Source organism: Pinus tabuliformis, chromosome 3_2 (genome assembly GCF_031772625.1).
Source record: "Pinus tabuliformis cultivar Carrire ecotype Pingquan chromosome 3_2, CPIR1, whole genome shotgun sequence".
Classification (NCBI taxonomy): Eukaryota; Viridiplantae; Streptophyta; class Pinopsida; order Pinales; family Pinaceae; genus Pinus; species Pinus tabuliformis.
This window is the reverse complement of record NC_142302.1, coordinates 78,398,814-78,418,913: the sequence shown is the minus strand read 5'-3', so window position 1 is coordinate 78,418,913 and position 20,100 is coordinate 78,398,814. Positions and strand designations below refer to the sequence as shown.

General features: G+C 40.1%; 1 protein-coding gene across 5 annotated transcripts in view; it reads right to left on the bottom strand.

Moving 5' to 3' along the window:
* The window catches only part of LOC149179936 (ras-related protein RABC1-like), a 510,646-nt gene that overhangs the window by 76,595 nt on the left and 413,951 nt on the right, over nucleotides 1–20,100 (bottom strand). For all 5 annotated transcript variants that reach the window (XM_089418081.1, XM_089418082.1, XM_089418084.1 and 2 more), the window contains one exon: nucleotides 15,769–15,890. In XM_089418081.1, coding sequence (XP_089274207.1) covers nucleotides 15,769–15,890 — 122 coding nt within the window. The remainder of the gene's footprint in view (nucleotides 1–15,768; nucleotides 15,891–20,100) is intronic.

Genomic DNA, 20,100 nt, shown 5'->3' with positions numbered 1-20,100 from the left:
TTCCCTAGATTTCTATCAACCTAGTTTATGTTAGGAGGTAAGTTTTAATGCAACCTAGATTTAGGATGCTTATGCAAGATATTATGAGTGAGATTATCTTGAATCAAGATTGTTTCTTACTTAAGTATTTAGTGTGAATTAGCTTATAGCGAGAGTACTTAACAATGATGAGACAACAATCTTGAACAAGATAAATTGCTTTAGAGACATCGGTGCAAAACTTCAACAAATTCTCACAAGATGTAAAATGTTAATTTTTCAACAATGTTCGATACCACTTTAAGATAAACTAATCACCATTCAAGATAGCCAAATGAAAACTTAGATGCCAAGATTTAGAGTGAAGATTCCAATTATCACAAGATCAGATCTAGAGTTAAATGTAGGAGTGCTTTAGGTGCCAAATTCTGAAAATTTTACAAACTTAGAGTAAACCACACAAGTGTTAGATCTCAACAGTTAAATCAACAGTAGTACTTCAAAAAATTTCAGTGCTTATTAATGTTATGACAATAGTAGAAAAATCACTCTAAATTATAAAATTTGCCCAACATATGAAGTACAAAACTTTCCAATGACCAGCAGAAGTAAATTTATGTGTCTAGCTTACTTTATGAAGATGTATTCAATAATATTTCAGACCTGTAATAAGTTATTACAACAGTAAATTGACCCACAGATCAACAAGCTAGAGATGTCAGAAACAATGCCCAATATACCCAAAAATAGTAAAATTCACCCAACTTGAAAAAAATCAATTTTTAGGGTTTTTAGAGAGTGTGATTTAGAAAATTTCAGATCTGATCTATTTACTACAACAGTGAATAATTGACAGATCAACAAGCTAATGCAGTTACAATCAATGCCAAAATTGCCTAGAAATAATTTTTTTACCGGAAACTGAAAATTTCAAGTTTTAGACCCTTATTAAGTGTATGCTTCAGAAATTTCAGATCTGAAAACTTCAGTTATGCAGTAAATTCTAGCAAGCATAAAAGTTAGATCTAGGCTAGATCTGAGATGCCAAGTGGCCAAAATTTATGAAAATGAAGATTTTGCAATTTTAAACAATTTTGACCATGTAGCATGTGATTTTAGGGCTTAATTGTTATTGATTTGACTGCTGTAATAAATCAGAGATAAAACTAGGGTTTAGAGGTCAAACCCTAGGCCCAAGGCCTTGATGATTACTTGCCCAAATTTGCCAAAATTTCTCCAATGTACTTGGCACTTGAAAACACAAGATTTGAGCCAAAATTGCTGCAAAACAAATTGTTAGAGATAAAATGCCAATCCTTTGAAGAAACCTTTGTTTGCAATGAGATTTAGCCCTTGTAGGGCTTATGGCCTTCTTAATGCTTGCAAAATAGATCCCAAACACTAGCCTTTTAGGTTGGGTAAGGGCTAGGGCCTTCAGAAAATGGGTTTTTTCCCTGATTTGAAAATAAGCAACATGCAAACATAGTCTTTGAACCCTAGACATCTAGGGTTTTTGAGGTCTCCAATGCCAATTTCTTCCCCAATCTTAAAACAAATTTAGAATAGAAACCCAAACAACCAATATAAAAAATTTAAATCTCAAAACCCCAAATATTATACAAAAATTCAAAACCCCACATATATACAAAAATACTAAAAATCCCGAAAACCCAAGTTAGAAAAAATAATTTACAAATTAGATCTACAAATTTATTCACAAGATCTACAAATATACAAGAGTTTAAGAAAATTTAAATTTTTGAGAAAAATATTTTAATGGAGTTTTTTCTTTTGAAGAATGACTAAAAATACTTTAGAAACCCCAATGTATACTATAGCCTTAGCGAAGATTTAATCGACCACATAAATATTTGGAAACCAAGAAACAATGATTCTTGCCCAAGTTTGTGAACTTGGAGGCCAAGGACTGAAGTACCTGCAAACACTATGAATTTATCTCAAAATAATTTGTTAGATTACATGGGGAATCAAACCACCTAATATTAGCCCAAAACTATCAATAGTATGGTTCTATCTCCATCTAATGAAAAAAATAAATCTTACCAATATTCAACACAACATAGAGATGCCTGTAGTAAGCACATATCAAAAATCAATAAGCAATAACACCTTGAATTGCACCCCAAAGTCTTTATTATGATTGAAAAATAGTTCTTAGCGGGACAATAGTTACAAAGCTGCTTCAGTGGAAATTTTCTAGCCAGAGATCAAGATGTTAGAGACTCAAATGACTCTCTAATTTAGAGATTTATCCTCCAAGTGGAAAAAAAATGGCTAGTTTCTTTGAACTTTGTCAAAATAATCTTGGCCGTTGATAAACACTTCAAGATATTTTAATCTTGGCCCTTGATTTTTTATTTTTGAGGAATTTTCGAATTTATCATTTAATTCCATTTTTATTAGCTCAAAATTAATTATTTGAGATAATTTCCTCAAAAAAATTGACATTGACTTAACCACCAAGGTCCAAGGGTCCAAATTTTCTTGAAATATACAATATTCCAATGTTCCACCAAGGTTCCGGGACGAGGGGGTGAGGGAGCGAGGATACGCGGGAGCGACATATGCAAAAGCTCCCCACCAATTTTTAGGAAACATGGGGGGCATCGGGGTCTTAAAAACTTATAAATATAAAATATGATTTATAAATTGAGTCCACTATGACAATTGGGTTTGAATTGAAAAGCTGCAAAGCATGATCATTGATATGAATATCATTATCTAATATCATATAATAATAAATTTAAAATTCTAATTTATAATCATACATCATACATTATGATTAAAGTTTAAACCATATTAATGTTTCACTTCCTACTATGAACATTGAATATTGAACAGTGAATATTGACATAAAATTATAAAAGTCAAGTCTGATACGTCATACATCAAGAGTAAAAATTTTATAGAATTATAAAAGACTAAAGTCAACTCTGATATATCAAGAGTCAAAATTTTATAGAGTCAGAATAACATAAGAACATCAACATATCAAAAGGTAAACAAGCATAATTTTGCTCAAGCCTCAAGGTAATGCCCCGCTAGTCTCTGCATCCAGATATTGCATGAATAAATCAGGATGAACCATATGGTCCATATCCCCATCTGAATCTGAATCACTAACATTCTCAAACATGCTAAGTGGCACACCAACCAACCCCATCTATCTCTCATCAAGTCTCTCCTCCATATCTACCTGTGCATCATCCTCTGGATCAACATCCCATCGTGTTGTTGGTCCCTTCAAATACTCAGGTGTCTTCCTATGCTCAAGACGTAGGGCACTGTGCACAACAACTAACTTCTCCACTCTTTTAGAGGTAAGCTTGTTCCTCTTGATAGAGTGGATGAAGCTATATGTGGACCAATTCCTCTCTGCTGCAGAGGAACTAGCAATCTGAGACAACAAACGCATAGCTAGATCTTTGAGCTCTGGAGCACCATCCCCATGCATCCTCCACCAACCAATCGGGTCATCTTGGGCTAGATCTATGCGATCTGCCCGAGCACCACGTGTGTTGAAGGGGCCACTAAGAGATGCAAACTGAACAAACTGTCTTCGAAATCTTGACCCCTCCTCCTCACTGTACATCTTTGCAATTGCATCTAGGAAGCCATTCTTTACCTCTGGATCATCAATAGGAGGCACCCTCCCAGGTCTCTCAACATACCATTTTGGGTTTAATGCATATGCTGCCATGTGCAAAGGTGTGTTCATGCGATCCCACCTACGTTGAATGATGGGTCGAATCTGGGAAGTATAGAACTCTAATGAGGGCTCCCTCTGCTGAATGGCTACCTTCACACGACCCAACATGCTATCAAAGGTCTCATAGATTTCTCCAAGACTAGGAGCATCTGAATCAATGTAATGAATGACCTCCACAATAGGGCCCAAGAATGACACCAAATAAGAACAATCTGCCCACCAATCATTGTCCAACATCTGAAGCCTGACCTTCTTCCCTGTGTCTCTCTTTGATTCTGACCACCTTCCCCACTCTGAACTCATAACCAAGGATTGTAGAGGTGCTTGTATCTCTATCATCCTCTCCAATAAGAGAGAATAGCTATCATATCTAGTATCAGTGGGCTTGAGGAATTCCTTCCTCATGTGAGCCCTGTACATAGCCAAGTAGGTGTGGTGGTTGCAGATAATCATCTGCACATCTCTTGCCGCTGTCACCAAGTCTGATATCCACTGAATGCCAGTACAGTCTCGGAGGAGATGGTCACCCTTACACAACCTGCAAGGGAATTTGACCTTCCGCGGAGGATCAGAAGGTTTTCTGTGGGAGGTGCATTTGGAGTATTAGATTTGAAACATTCACTAGGCAAAGTAGAAGCAGAAGGTGAAGAAATAAAGGAAGAAGGCGAGGGGTCAACCTTAGAATCATCATGTCGTGATTCGAATGAAGGAGACGGCGGGGCAGGAGTTGAGGCACTCGGGATCACTGAGGTCGAAAATAACCAGACAGGTAAACCAATGGTTAACCCAGGAAGGGACAACGTTGCCATATAAGGAGCACCAACGTTTCCAAAAGAAGGAAAAGGACTAGGATTCCCTTCCGAGGGGAATCCTTGACTAGTAGACTCTAGAAATGTTGCCATTGGAATCGGCCCTAAAGAATTACTAAGGAAGATAACTTTTACCAGGAATATTTCGTGGGAAGTTAATTTTAGAACACTGAAACAAAACTTTGCCTTTTCATGTTTTAAGAGTCGAGAAAAGGACGAAAGGTGACTCTATCACTTTCGATTGGAAACGAGCTCGAAAGGACAAGTGCTCGAATGATCCTTTTACTTTTAGAGAGTAAAAAAGGAACGAAAGTGATTGCTTTGGAACTCTAGGCAAAAGGTTTACCAGGCAAGTGTGAACTACAGAATACCTCCCGGCGAACCAAGAAGTACGAGCAGGCAATCTCCCCGAATGCTGTGTTCGGTGTATCATGTTTGCAAGGCGGCCGACTCAGCTTCCTATGGATAACAGGATTGCAACCTAGTGGGGTCTCCCATCATATACACGACGGTACAGGGAGCACAAGTCCGCACTAGCACTTATCGAATCACAAAAGGAGGAATCACCCAACCCTAGTGAAAACAACAACCACTAGGTTTAAAGACGCCGGAACGCGTCTCTAGCCTAGACCTCTGGATATGAGCGTTAAGTTTCAATGCTTCCTTAGGTTAATTCAACAAATTTTAACAGTTGATCTTGAATTAAATTTCAGTTCCAAGGCCCCACCGAACGTATCTTAACAAACTCCTAAAATGCAACTAAATGAGAAAAGAAACCATTCCTTTTCAATGAACAACTAACTAAAGAAAAGTGAGAAGTTCGTTTCAAAGCAAGCAAATGCAAGAATGGTACTTTTCATCATTTCTCAAGCAAACCAATCAAGAGGAGAGAGCTATGCTTCTATCTTTCACTAACTTGCAAGCAATCTAATTAAGAAAATGAAAAACACATCCTTCGCTTTTCAACTTCTAAATGTCAAGAATTTACTAATGCAAAAGATTGTTCTCATTTCCTATTGCAAAATGAATGCAATATTTTGACTTTTCAAATAAATGACAAGCAACCAAATGCAAAACTCAAAACAATGCTAGTTTTAACTTTTAAGCCTTTTTCTAATGAAATCATTCAATAAGTAAAGAGAAACATTCTACTCTAAAACGAATCAAAGACTCAAAACCAAGAAGATGTTTCTTTTTGCAAAACTGGAAAGCTTTCTCATTGACTGGGAAGCAATGTGATCTATGCCAAGTGAAGGAAGGAAACCAAACGAACAAGACTTGAAATTTTTGGTAACCAAATGTCACATACCAATCAGGAAGATGAAAAAACAGTTAATAAGGAGAAGCCTCAAACAAAGCAAGGGATCGTGCCAAACACAACCCAAAGATCCAAACGAACAAGTAACCCAAGAGAAGCTAATGTTTCAAGAAACCCTAAAGTAAATGGGTGACATAGTTCTAAAGGAGAAGTTTCAAGGGAATGAAACCCGGAGTCAAATATTCTAGCAATCAACAATTTGACACACAATAAAGAGGCAGAAGACAAGCTCAAAAGGATAGGACACACTGGCCAATCAACAAACAAAACTTCAAAATTGAAACCTACAGGAATCTTCGCGAGCGTAAAACTAACAACATGCGCCGACAATGAAATGTCGCACCTCCCTAACTAGCCACTTTGCAACGTCATCGCCGAAGTACACCAGTTAACAACGCCGAGCCGATTTCAGAGCTCTTCGCGATTGTGAGGTGATTTAATTGCACCAAACAGTAGAAGGTGCAACTAATCAGATAGCGCAGGCGTGACTATCTTCGTGACTGTCATAAAATAAACTGCGACGACCCTAAATCAAAGGAAAAAATTCAAAATCCAGCTGAGGGAAGGCCAAACCTATCACTTATGACAGAGGGAAGACTACCAGGAGTAGTCAAACAACCCATAACATGAAGAATTCATCCCAAGTAAAGGAGACAATAAATAAGCAAAACAAAATCAAATCAAGAGACAAAAGACAAAGGTCCCCAGTATGGTCGCCAACTTGTGACGCAGGCAAGTTCCCTCTGCGGATAGAGGCAACCCCTCTAGCCCTAGAGTGGGTCTAGTCATAGCAAAGACAATACCAAAGAAAATTTCCTTAGAAAGTTGATGTCATGAAGGCCTACCTTCAAATCGTCATTCGATGAAGTCCCTGTTGTGTTGCTCCAGCTCTCGTTCTTCTAATCACTTGTACTTGAAAACAACATACAGAGCACAACCACAAACATAATAGAGTACGACAAAAATGATCTACTTAAAGAGTCAAGGAGCTTCAAGCTATCAATATACAATTCGACATAAGATATAGGAAATAAGCCATTGATTTGTATTAATGTAAATTGAAGTAAAACTTACAACCAAGCCTTGACGTCGTAAGTCTCCTTGAAGGGTCTTGTCAGCATGTCTCTGCAAGCATTCACTCATGAACTGTCTCCCAAAAGGATGAATAACTCTCTCTCCTACCCAAAAGGTTGATGCTAGAACACTCTTACAATCAAGCCAACTCCACTCAAAACTATCCCAAGCTAAGTTACATAAGAGGCTACTTCCACACTCTAGCAAAACTCTCTACTTTTACTATTGAACTCTTGAACTCTGAAGCTAAAAAACTAGCTGATCTCAGCCATGGAGGAGGTATTTATAGGAGGAGGAGCTTCCATAAGAGATGGGAGAAAGAGCTTATCCCTTTGAGAGGTTGCACAAAAGGTGGAACAACCATCCCAAAGGAGAGAGGCGAGCTCATCTGATCCAACAACCAACCCTAGGACCGCCCATGAAGCTGTTACACTTCGAAGCTTCGATAGTTTGTTTAAAAAACTCGCCAAAAGTAGCTCGTCGCGAGTGCAACACAGAGACAAAGCAAAGACTTCGCTAGGGCTAGTTCAATCTTGGCCATCTTCGCGGGTGGAACAACTGCTGACCCGCGACGACCCAAAAACATAGGTAAAAAAGGGTCTGCTCCAGGAGTAATGAACTGAGGTATTCTTCCTGAGATGACAAGGAAGACATTGACACATAATTTGCAACATGACACAAGGCAGATGTCAATAACACGGACCGACAGTGTCTGGGATCAAGGAATGCAGGGTCAGTGACAAATTACTGTGTAACAATGCTCCAGCGACTTTTCAGTCATGTCTGAACCACATGTTTCGTGGGCAGTTGAGGCGCTTCGTCCTTGTTTTCTTTGATGACATACTCATTTATAGTCGGACTTGGGAGGAGTACTTTCAGCATTTGGAGGTAGTACTACGCATACTTGAGGAGCAACAACTATATGCAAAGATGTTCAAATGTGAATTTGGACTAACAAAGATGTTGTACCTGGGGCATGTGATTGGGGAGGACGGAGTGAAGGTACACCAGGAGAAGATCAGGGCCATTTTGGATTGGCCCACACCCAGGAACGTGACAGAGCTGAGAGGGTTCTTGGGCATTTTCACATACTACAGGAGATTCGTGAGGGGATTCTCACAGCTTGCAGCACCTCTCACCGATTTGACAAAGAGGGGGGCTTTTGAGTGGACACAGATGGCATAGGAGGCCTTTGAGCGCCTCAAGAAGGTGATGAGCAGCTGTCCCGTATTGGCTTTGCCAAACTTCACACAGTGATTTGTGCTGGAGTGTGACACTTCCGGGGAGGGAGTTGGGGCTGTGTTGACGCAGGGGGGCCATCCTATTGCATTTGAGAGCAAGAAGCTGCAACCCCATGAGCGATTGTACTCAGTGTATGACAAAGAGATGTTGGCCATGATGCATGCACTGGCCAAGTTCAGACAGTATCTGGTGGGAAACCGTTTCAAAGTGAAGACTGACCACAACAATCTTAGATTCTTCCTGGAGCAGTAGTCATTGGAGGAGCGGCAATAGAAGTGGGTCAGCAAGATCCAGGCCTATGACTTCAAGATTGAGTATGTCAAGGGGAAGCACAACGTGGTAGCAGATGCACTTTCCCAGAGACCCGCAATATTATCTTTGATGGACGTTACTCATGACTGGAAGGCTCAACTTTTGGTTGAGTACTCCAAGATAGGCAAACCTACGAGATTCTAGATGGAACACGCAAGGATGATCGATTTCGGGTGATGGATGATGTGATCTACTATAAGGACCAGATATATTTGGTGCCCGGATTACAGCTCAAGGAGCAGATTATGCAGGCAGCCCACGATTCCCCTCTATTAGGACACCTTGGGTTCCTCAAGACATATTGATTCATTAAGGAGAGATTTTCATGTTGGGGGCTCAAAGGAGACATGCTGAGGCATGTACGTGAGTGCGTAGACTGCCAGAGAAACAAGGTGCAGCTGACACATCCCGCTGGGTTATTACAACCGCTACCCATTCCAGAGAGGAAGTGGGAAAGCGTTTCCATGGACTTCATCACAGGCGTCCCAACTACACAGGGGCAAGATTGCATTTACGTTGTGGTTGACAGGTTGACCAAGTTCGCCCATTTCTTCACCATCTCGTCGAGATCTTCAGCTTCCCAGGTGGCTGAGTTGTTCTTTCGAGAGGTCTTCCGATTGCATGGTCTTCCCAAGACCATTGTTAGTGACAGGGACAATAGATTTATGGGGGCCTTCTGGCAGGAGTTGTTTCGGTTGGTGGGGACAGAGCTTACGCCCAGCACTAGCTATCACCCACAGACAGATGGGCAGACTGAGATTGTGAACAAGTGGTTGGAAGGGTACCTACGCAACTACGTGACGGGGCAACAGAGAGCGTGGGTAAAGTGGCTTCATCTCGGAGAGTTTTTCTACAACACCACTTATCACATGTCGATCGATATGTCTCCTTTTCGAGCACTTTATGGATATGATGCACTTTCTTTTTCTGATATGATGTTTGGAGATAGCAGGGCCCCGGGGGCAAAGGACTGGTTTCAAGAGAGTCAGGAGATCCTCCAAGCTCTCAAGAACAATTTACAAGTAGCTCAGAATCAATAGAAGTTGTATACTGATAAGCAGAGGGTGGAGAGACAGTTTGAGGTAGGGGACATGGTCTACCTACGTTTGTTGCCCTACAGGCAGTCTTCACTAAAGCAGAAGGGGACAGAAAAATTTCGACCTCGATTCTATGGGTCGTATAAGGTGATCAGGAGAGTTAAAGACGTGGCTTCTGAGCTTTAGCTACCTTTAAAGAGCCAAATCCACAATGTGTTCCATGTCTCATGCCTGAAGAAGGCGCTGGGGCAACAGGTTACAGAAGCAACTGAGTTGCCACCTTTGGATGATGAGGGACATTTAGTTTTGACACTGGAGACCATATTGGAGACTCGGGAGAGGAGGTTGAGAAACTGGGTGATCTGAGAGTGTTTGGTCAAATGGAAGGATTTACCGGAAGAGGATGCTACATGGGAGAGTGAACAGATTTTGCAACATCCAGCTTTGCAGTTGCTTGGGGAAAAGCAACATCCAGGAGGGGAGGACTGTAATGTCCCTTCCTAAATATTTTCCTAAGGCAAAGAACCAATTTTGTAAATTTTGTTAATTTTGGTCTAAAGGCAAATTTTGGAGGCAAAACTTAGGAAAAGTGGGTTGAAGAGCTTTTAGTGGAATGTGGGGGCCACCCACCCACAAATAATACACACCACTTAGTAAGTAGTTCGAATTGCCTAAGGAGGTCGAAAATCAAAGGAGGGACCCACATGAGACCAAGGGCCAGCAAGCATAAATAGGTGGAGAGAAGCATCATTTGGGGCCTTTTGACATTTTGATAACTGATTGTCACTCTAGCTGTTTAGCTGAGTTACAAGTGCTGCTTAGCACAAGAGCTTCCCAAGGAGTGAAGCTCAACCTTTCTTCAGGGACTTCGAGTGCCACCCTAGGAAGGATTTTCTCTTGCTTTGGAGGTTGGGAGAGGGACATCACACAGGTACATGCTATTCTGGTTCAATTGGGACGCAGAGGGAGAGGCCACGCAGTCATTGGGAGAATTGGTGCCGGAAATTGGAGTCTCTATTGCTGCAGGGGTGTTCTTGGTCAGATTCCAGCCAAAGGAGGGAGATTTTGGGAGGCAAAAGGGAGTCCCTCACTGCTGTATGAATTGTTGAAGCTTGCTACTGCGTCATCCCTCACAGGCCTGCGCAGTTCTTCTTGGGTGATTGTTGTGTGGGGTGTCGGTTGGAGGATTTAGGGGTTGAGATGCTAGGATTTCATTTGGAGGGAGATTGTGGGGAGATTGCTAGCATTTTGGAGCAACAATTCATCATTTTATGCTACTGGTGAGAGTCCACTGCCAGCCCCACTGCGCTCTTCATCTAGAGGGAAAGTTGTTACATTTTCTCGCAAGAGGGGCAGAGAAAATCAGTGGTATTAGTTATTTGGTTCATTTCATTGTATATGACATTATGACTCATGATATGAGATACATTATTATATTTTTTGTTGATATTTTGAGGCTGATTTGGGACTCAGGACTTAGTATTCAGGACATGATTCACTGTTATGTGTGATGTAGCACTAGACATGATATTACACATCTTATATATTAGTTCTCTTTTCATATTTATGTGTCAATGAATTTATTTATGTTTTGGATGCTTTAGATATTAAAAAATTTGAAAAAAATGATTTTTTTTGTATTCGCCGATTTTTACTGATTTTTTCCTGATTTTTATGAATTTTTCCGATTTTGGACCCTTGCCGATTTAATCCCGATAGCGATGTTCACAACATTAGTTTGAAGTAAGCCCCCATACCATGGTATGCCTGCATAGATTTGGTGAAGCTGGGATTCACAAGAAGCAATGTCGATCCCAACCTCCACTCCAAGGTAGCCCAAGGTAAGTCATTGATTTTGCTTTTATATGTTGACGATCTATTCTTGACAGGTAGTGAGCCCCTGATGATCGAGTGTAAGAGGGAGTTAGCCTCTAAATTCAAGATGAAGGACCTTGGACTCATGCACTAATTTCTAGGCCTTGAGGTGTGGCAAAGGACTGGTGAGATTTTCCTTTCACAAGGAAAATATGTCGTGAAGCTGTTGGAGAGATTTGGAATGACAGAATGCAAGTCCCTGCCCACACCGATGGAAATGAATTTCAAGAAGTTATGTGGAGAAGTTGCATGACCCGATTTGGCGAATCCATCCGAGTATAGATAGTTGATTGGGGCTCTAATGTTCCTAGTGAACCCCTGCCCAGACATATGCTATGCGGTGAACACGTTGAGTCAATTCATGACTGAGCCTCTCCATGCACATTGGATTGATACCAAACACATTTTGAGATATTTGCATACGACAATCACCCTTGGTCTGAGATATTTTTGCCGGGGATGTTTGACTTCATGGATATACCGACGTTGACTAGGCAGGAAATTTGTCGACATGAAGAGTACGGCTGAATGTTGTCTTAGCCTTGGATATGCCATAATATCTTAGATGAGCAGGAAGCAGAAGTCCGTAGCACTAAGTACTGCTAAGTACATTGTTGCTAACATGGCTAGCTGCAAAGCAGTTTGGTTGAGGAAGCTCTTTGGAGAGCTATTTGAGCAAGTCCTAGACACTACAGTGATATATTGCGACAACAAGAGTGCAATCCGTCTAGCAGAGAATCCCATATTTCATGACAAGTCGATACGATATCATTTCATTCGAGACATGGTGTAGAGAGGAGCCGTTAGACTCCATTATATATCAACAAATTAATAGATTGTAGATATTCTCACCAAGGCTTTACCGAAAGGGAAGTTCTTGGTCTTCAGAGAGCATCTTGGACCCCTCCTGATAACGGGCATCACTGATCAAGAACACTAAGCCAACTCTTCCCCCCCTATCTGAGCTCACAGGGTGAGGAATTGAGATGGAGAGCTCTTGGGGTTGAGGGATCTCTGGACAATAGGGTATCACCCCTATCTGTTACCCATAGGGTCGGAGATGTTTCCCCCTATCTTGGTCTATGTAGAGTATACCCCAGTTGGCATCATACCCACAAGCTGGGCTTGTTGGGATTACCGCTCCCTGTTTAGCCAACGGGTTGAGAGAGTGCTTGGAGGTGTGTTACCCAAGCTGATTATGATGCAGGTGTTCTACCACATGACTCTTGAGGGTCATTGTTGGGAAGATCAGGGAGCAATAGGATGGATGATATATTGTATTGATCGACATAGGGTGGAAGATGTTAGCTCCCCTATGCTATGACTCCTATTGCTCAACATAGGGTGGAAGATGTTTGCTCCCCTATGTGATGACATGAGGTGAGATTGTCCCATAGGACTTTCCTCATTGTCTTGAGAGGGTGCTAGCTAATGCTCCACAATGATTCTTCTTCTTTAGATTCGTGAATGTTTCAACAGATAGAGTTGAGAAGAGATGGGACATGATACAACAATAGGATATTTATGGTGATTACATGATGCAGTTGGAATTTCTCCCTAGCTGAGAGGGAGTGTTAATTTGGTAGTTCAATGACAAATTCCAACCATGAGACGAGATTCCTTTTTTGAGAGGACCAATTTTGACTATTGAAGCACTCGATTTGGACAAGGAAAAGTGTATTTTTGAATTGAAGCCCACAATGTGACATTTTGGTCAGGTTGGCCCTAACAGGAAATTGGACACCCTTGGAAGCCTATAAATATAAGTGACCTAAAGCTCATTTGGACATCACTAAGCATCTCATTTTTTTCTTCTTTATTGATTGGTTCGCATAGGTCTGAAACTAGGTCGAGGAAATTGGTTCGTACAGGTCCGAGATTGCAAGGTCTGAAGCTCGCACATGTGTTAGGGTTTTGGTTTCCGATCGCAGGCTTGACACAAGCAATTTTCGGCTATAACCACAGGTAGGTAGTCTCATCCATGTGGTTGGAAGCTCTTAGCTTCACGCACACCTCTTCCTCCGTGTGGTTGTGCTCTAGGGTTGCAAATTGACATTTGACCGCAGTTGACCATAGACAAGAAAAAGTGTCTTCGATATGGATTGATGTTGGGAACATATTTCTGAATGTTGTTGGGTTAATTTTGCTGGATGATTTTGTATTGGCTCATTGTACTCTCTACTGAACATTTTATGACAATCTAATAGAAGAAGAATTTCAAAGGGTTTTCCTTGTAGTGGGTTTTTCCCTGGTCATTGACCGAAAATCTGGTGTCTCTTGTTGATATTTTGATTCTCTCTTTTGTCATTGCATTTATTGTTCTATCTTCAATTACTATTGATGATTGGAAATATTAAATTTATGAAAGGTTGTTAATTGAAGAATTGATTTGGACTAAAGTAATTGAATCAACATAGAGTAGTTTGAAATCTAACAATCCATGTGCAGATGTGTCCATGATAAGTAAGCAAAAATACCCAAATACACAATGAAAGCCATACCTTCGGGGTTGGAGGGCCCAACTTCAAACATACGATCATGAAGGATGGGTGAGGGCACATAATGGTTGGCTCAAGTGGCAGAGATGGTGGCAAATCAAGATATTTGGTGGCTGCAAGGGGTTGCTGGCTATCGGTTGAAGACAATCTAGGAGAAAAAAATTCTCCTATGGGTGTCACCCACTGGTGGTGGGTAACAGGCCCCAAGTGAAAAGGCACCCGTTCAGCCCAAGAAAAGACTATAAATATGTGCCATTTCATTCTCCTCCAAGGCCAAGTAACTCACATCATTTGACGTAGCGTAGTCTGAGGCATGTAAGTTAATCTGAGGTAGCGAAGTCCAAGGAAAGTAAGTCAATCTGTCTGAGGTCAGGGAAGGAAGAATTCCAGGCAAGCCAGCAAAGGTCTGGGGCAAGGACGAAGGTCAGATTCAAGAATGAAGATCTGAGGGAAGGCATGCAAAGGTCTGAGGCAGGGTATGCAAAGGTCTGAGACTCTGAGGCAAAGAAAACAAAGACAAGATCTTATTATTGGATGAACCGTGGATTACAAGCCAACAAAACCGAGTTTTTCTAGGTGCAATAAGAGGCCGAGATAATACACTAGCAGAGCAAACTAGACTGAAGTTCTTGGGCAGCATTTAACATGACTAGGATGGAGTTGGGTAAGATTTGACCTAGCTAAATTGTTAGTATGTTTGACCTTGTATGTGGCTGATGTATCTCTGTTGGACTTGATGATTTCTCTAAGGAAAATGTTGCTGGGTTTTTCCCCCATGTGGGTTTTCCCACAGTAAAATTCATGTGTTCTTTGTGTGGCTGTGTCTTCATGATCCTATTGTTATTATTATTATGCTGTTGATGTCTTCTGTGTAATTGCTTGATGATGGAATAATGAGTAAGAATGTGAATAAGATCTAAATCATCTGAAGTAATTATCAGTATAGAAGACCATATATATAAAAATCAACATGCAGGAACCAAAAAACAAAAAGCATAATAAGACCCTATTTAGTGCATAATTTAAAAATCATGTAGACCTATGCAAGCACCGAAAAAACTGACAACATAATAAGAGGAGATGTATTGAGCTTGATGAGGTGCAATGTGTTCAGGTTGAAGCAGCATAGGTCACTTAAAACAATAGAAGAATGTTTAATGCCATGTTATTCCCTAAAATTCATCTCTCAATGCCAGAATTAAACATCAAATAATACAACCAATAGAAATGGAAATAAATAATTTTACTTTAATGTGATATAATTAAAGCTGCAAAAGACTACAGAAAACTTGGGTTAACATGGAATTTGTTACAAAGTCAAACGAAAACTACTATACATTCCATGCTGAAGGGATGCAATAATACCCTGGCTTCCACAGGGATTGATAATAGCAAGGCTTCCATCAAAGTCACAATAAGTCATAAAAGCACAAAAAGATTACAGGACAAAATATGATGAAGTGACCAAGAGCTTGGCACATCTACGGCTGAGAAAATTCTTTAGATTCAAATCTAGTAAATCCATTCGGAGCATTATTATCAACTGGGAGATTAAATTATACATAGTATTAAAGATGTATTGTAAACCTGGTCTCAACTTTTGAAATTTGTTGGTAAAATTTAAATATACAATGTAAGGGAGAAAGGGAGGGACGGAAAACAACATATTGAATGAATTAGACATCTGGTGGCAGGATAGTGAACCAATTCAACCACAGATTTATTGATTTTTGTGATTGAAACCTTTCACTATCCAGAAAATAAAATCAATCATAACATACACATAACCTCAAAGCATTTTATTTGCAATAGGATTTGCTAAACAATTTTCCAGCCACATATCCAAATGCCCATTAGGTGGAGAAGAAAAGGGAGATTTAGAAATGACTATTACCCTATCCACTTTGTTTCCGACCAGCATCTTGATGCAATCCTGATTGGTAGAATAAATATCCACCTCTTTTAACCATACATCTGACAGATTGATAAATGTTTCACGATTGGTGACATCATAAACTGCAATAAGAAACTAAACATGTCACTAAGAAAACAAGATATACTGTGATAACAAACAGAATATGCAGTGCCATTGATTCGATATGTCATAAAAGCTTATTAAAGATTTTTAAAAACAGAATGCTTTTTCAAGATAGGAAATCAGTTAGAGATTTTTTTTTTTTTAAACAGACTACCTTTCAAGAGACTATCAAAGAGCAGTAAAGTTAATGGCCAATGGATTATCTAGATCAGATAGTGAAAAATCTTTCATCATAAATGAACCTGTTGCTGTGTATGGTTTTATTTTAAAACGACACAATAGTACAACGTATCATTTTCATCTCCTCTGAATATCCCACATTATTGACTTTGTATGATCCTGGGAAAAATTATAAGTTATAAAATGTTTCAAAGGCACTGCTATGGCACCCCTATACCTTTCTTATGACAACTCGCATTGTATAGCTTTCTTATGGCAGCCATGTACTTTATATTGGCATAATTTCATTTGGTAATTTAAGTGGTTCAGTTGTGCTGCATTGTTATCGAAAACTTGGCTTTTAGGCTTATGATTACATCACATTTAATCTATGGAGAAGCTTTGTGATTCTCAACAGGATTTTCAACCACAAGACTCACAAGGAGGCTATTTTCACCATAAATTTCATTTGTATATAAATTGTACCCCTAAATAAAGATAGAAGTTTGTGTTGAAATTCGAGTGCAATCTAGAATTTCTAATCATGATAATTACTTGTGAGTCGTGACTGTTTATATATGTTTTTCATTTTGTGTTTTCTTCATTCATTAAGTCATCAAACAATTATACAAATACAAGAGACAACAGAGATTAGGCCAGCGGCCATGGCAAAACCCACAAGGGGAAAACCCAGCAATCCTTTCCTTATAGAATCTTAGTCAACAAGAGAGATCCAAGTCATATCTAACCATAATTTTCCAAGTGCCAAGTCAGTGCTCCATTAGACAATAGATGTCACAGATCTGTCCACAAAAACGTCCTTCAAATCTGCTTCAGAATTCTTACTTAGTCACAGAGATATGGTGCAACAGAAAATTTGCTTGTCCACAGAAAAGTGTGCCTCAGGAGATTCAGATACCACAGTACATGGCAGAGACTCGGGATGTTCCTTGATTTTCTATTCTTACTTGAGTGAGGGCATATCCTTTTGTATTTCGGCCTTCTATTTACTTTATATACTTCTTAAATTGCAGAGGAGATGACTTGTGTTTTGTATGAGTTCGTGTACATGAGGGAGGACGAATATCATCTTTATATAGTCATCAATGAAGCTGAATGGGTGCCAAAAAGGGGTTGAGCTGACCTGTCTTCAGGAGGGCCGACTTGGCCATCTTGGAGACACATATATACTTCAAAAAATTCAATTTTCTTTTTCTTTTCAATGTCCAAATGTGACATGATAAAAACAATTTTCTTTTTGACTCTTTACAAGATCATGATTATGAAGACCGAACCTAGTTACAACTTCAACACTCCCTCTTAACTAGGGAGGTATTCATAATGACTATCATGATGTTCTTAGGTTGAAGACTTCTATAAGAAAGGATCATCAAGATTAGGATAAGCATCATCATCAATATCATTACTAGCATCAACCACATAGCCATAACCAAAGTCACATGGTTCAGGTTTGAGTTTGGGTTCGACAATGATTAGGTTTGGTCCGTTCGAAATTTTTGATGAGGTTCAAATGAGGTTCGCTATTAGGTTTGTCTATATACGTTTTCTATATATACATATATTAAGTTTAAAATGAAATATAGGACAAAATGGTAAGATATCAACATCAATAAACATAAAGCATTCTATCACGAACACAGAAATTGCAACGATAGATTACAAGCTTGAGTTGTGACATGAGGTTATGAGTTTTGATCTATGGACTTGGTAAATGGCTATGAGGTTCACTGAACCTCAAAAAAATTTTAAGGTCATCAAAATTCGAACCTCAAGGTTGAAGTTCGCCAAACCTTGTGACATAGATTTTAATGGTTTCCACCTCCGTCATCCAGCTAAGCTGAAAATATGTATCTAACTTCACCCATGCTTAGTCGTGCACTTGGATGAGACATCAAAAGTGGGGAGATACATCCTCCCAATGGTACGCCGCAATTCCGAGTTTTGCATGCTTGAACCTCCTGTGCCCTTGCCTTTCTCATTTTGCTTGAGCTGGCGGAAGTCAAAACTCAATGCAGCTTGAAACTCCTCCCCCATCAATTGTCATTCCCAAAAATACTCTCCCATGGACATCTCATCTTGCCCAGACTGCTCACAAGCACTTGAAGGTAAAAACGTGGGAAATATGGTTCTAGTTGGCCGACTGAAAGTGTGTGGGTGAGTTAAAGGAGAATCATCGTCATACTAGAGGAAAGCCCCTGAGGTCTCCCCGAATAAGAAACCCTGGTGGAAACTCTTGTCACGTTATGTTGCTTAATCTCCTCCAATATTTCTTTCTTCCCCTTTGCCAGGTCATTCAAAGCCTTCAAGAGGCTATTGCATCTTGCATCTTCTTTTCTCACTGGTTCGACCATGTTTACTTCCACTACCTCCTATTCTAGGGTCTCAGAATCAGGTGTGATCTCCAACTCCCTCTCTCAACTTTTGTATCTATGCCTCTTGTACGTAATGTTATCTTTTCTTCTATGGTCAAAGAAGATTTCCCCCACAGCTGAGCCAAGATCGGTGCTCTGATACCACTGTAATATTCCTACTAAGAAATTAATAGTGATAATCAAGCAAAATCACACGTGCAACACAAAATTCAAATATGTAATTAGACAAACTCAAATTTCCCAAAATTTGCACCAAGCTAAGCCATTTTATTATCAAATCAAGATGAGCACAATATGAGTATGGATTATGTGCACGTGGACTTGCTAAAGCAAGCTAGACAAGTCCGAGGTGAAAAAAAGGTGCTACCCAGATGCTAGGAAGTATTTCTCCTTCAATCCCTGTGTTGGCCCAGAAATTCTGTTGTTGTTGGCTAGAAAGGGACTAGTGTTTGACCCCTCTAGAGTGCTCAGAAAATTCTATAAAATTAACTGTAGGTTTGTCCTCACAAAACCCACAAAGACCCAGAAAGGGTTGGGCCTCGTTCCAACCTCCCGGGAAACCCCAAATAATGTGAGTTCCTCCTCCAACTGGCTATTTGCACCACCTGTGAATTTGCTACCAAAAAGGCCTCCAAAATACTGAGATATCCCTCCAAAACTCCTCGTATGACTCCTAGCAAATCTCAGCCACAAGCCCCCGGTTAAACCTCCCACAACTCTTCGCTCCTCAAGGGACTGCGCAGGCCAAGCCAGTGCACCTCAGCGCATGCCCTGAACTAGAGAAATTCGGCTTGAGAAATGGCCACCAATTAGCCCTCTAGACCATTGCAAATATGCTGCGAAATATCAAGGAAGTGTGCTCTTAAAAGCCCGGAACTGGGTTTGCACTAAAGTTATTTCTCCCTAAGAGTGCGTGTGCCCTTTTGTGCTAAGTCTGCTCCAAGAATGGCTCGAATTTCCCTTTAGAATCTCTTGGAATAGCTCCAAAGTGTAGCAATAGCTCCCCTAGGGTGGCACTCGAAGACCACCGAAGATGGAGGTGAGATCTCCCCTCAGAAATCTCGTGTGTTGAACAACACTGTGTAGACTTGGCTCAACAGCTCAAGCGTATAAGAGAGTTTAATTGTCAAATGATCAAAAGCCCCAAAATGATGCATTCTCCTCCTATTTATCATTAAGCTCCTTCTCTCTCCATGTGGGTCCCATACATCGACCCCCCTCTTGTCTCTCTCTCCACAAGTGTGTGTTGCTCCAAGGGGTGTGTATTCCTCTTGGGGTGGCACCCACCATCCACTATGATTTTGATTTGCTTCCCTTTCTCCTATGTTGGAGCCTCCCTTAGCCAAAATTGCACAGTGGGGTCCTCACCAACTTTTACTAAGTCCATCATAGCAAAACTCAAGATTGTCCAAAATTGTGATTACTTAGCAAAATTGCTAAGTAGGAACATCACAATTGATATATCACTTGACTTCTTATACATCTTATATATCGATTTTATTTTCATATTTATGTAGCAATGTGTTTGTTTGACGTTAATGTTGTTTTACAAGCTAAAAATTTGGAAAAAAAATGATTTTTTATTTATTTTTTAAGTTCCCATATAATTTCAGATATTTTCCCCGATATTGGTGAT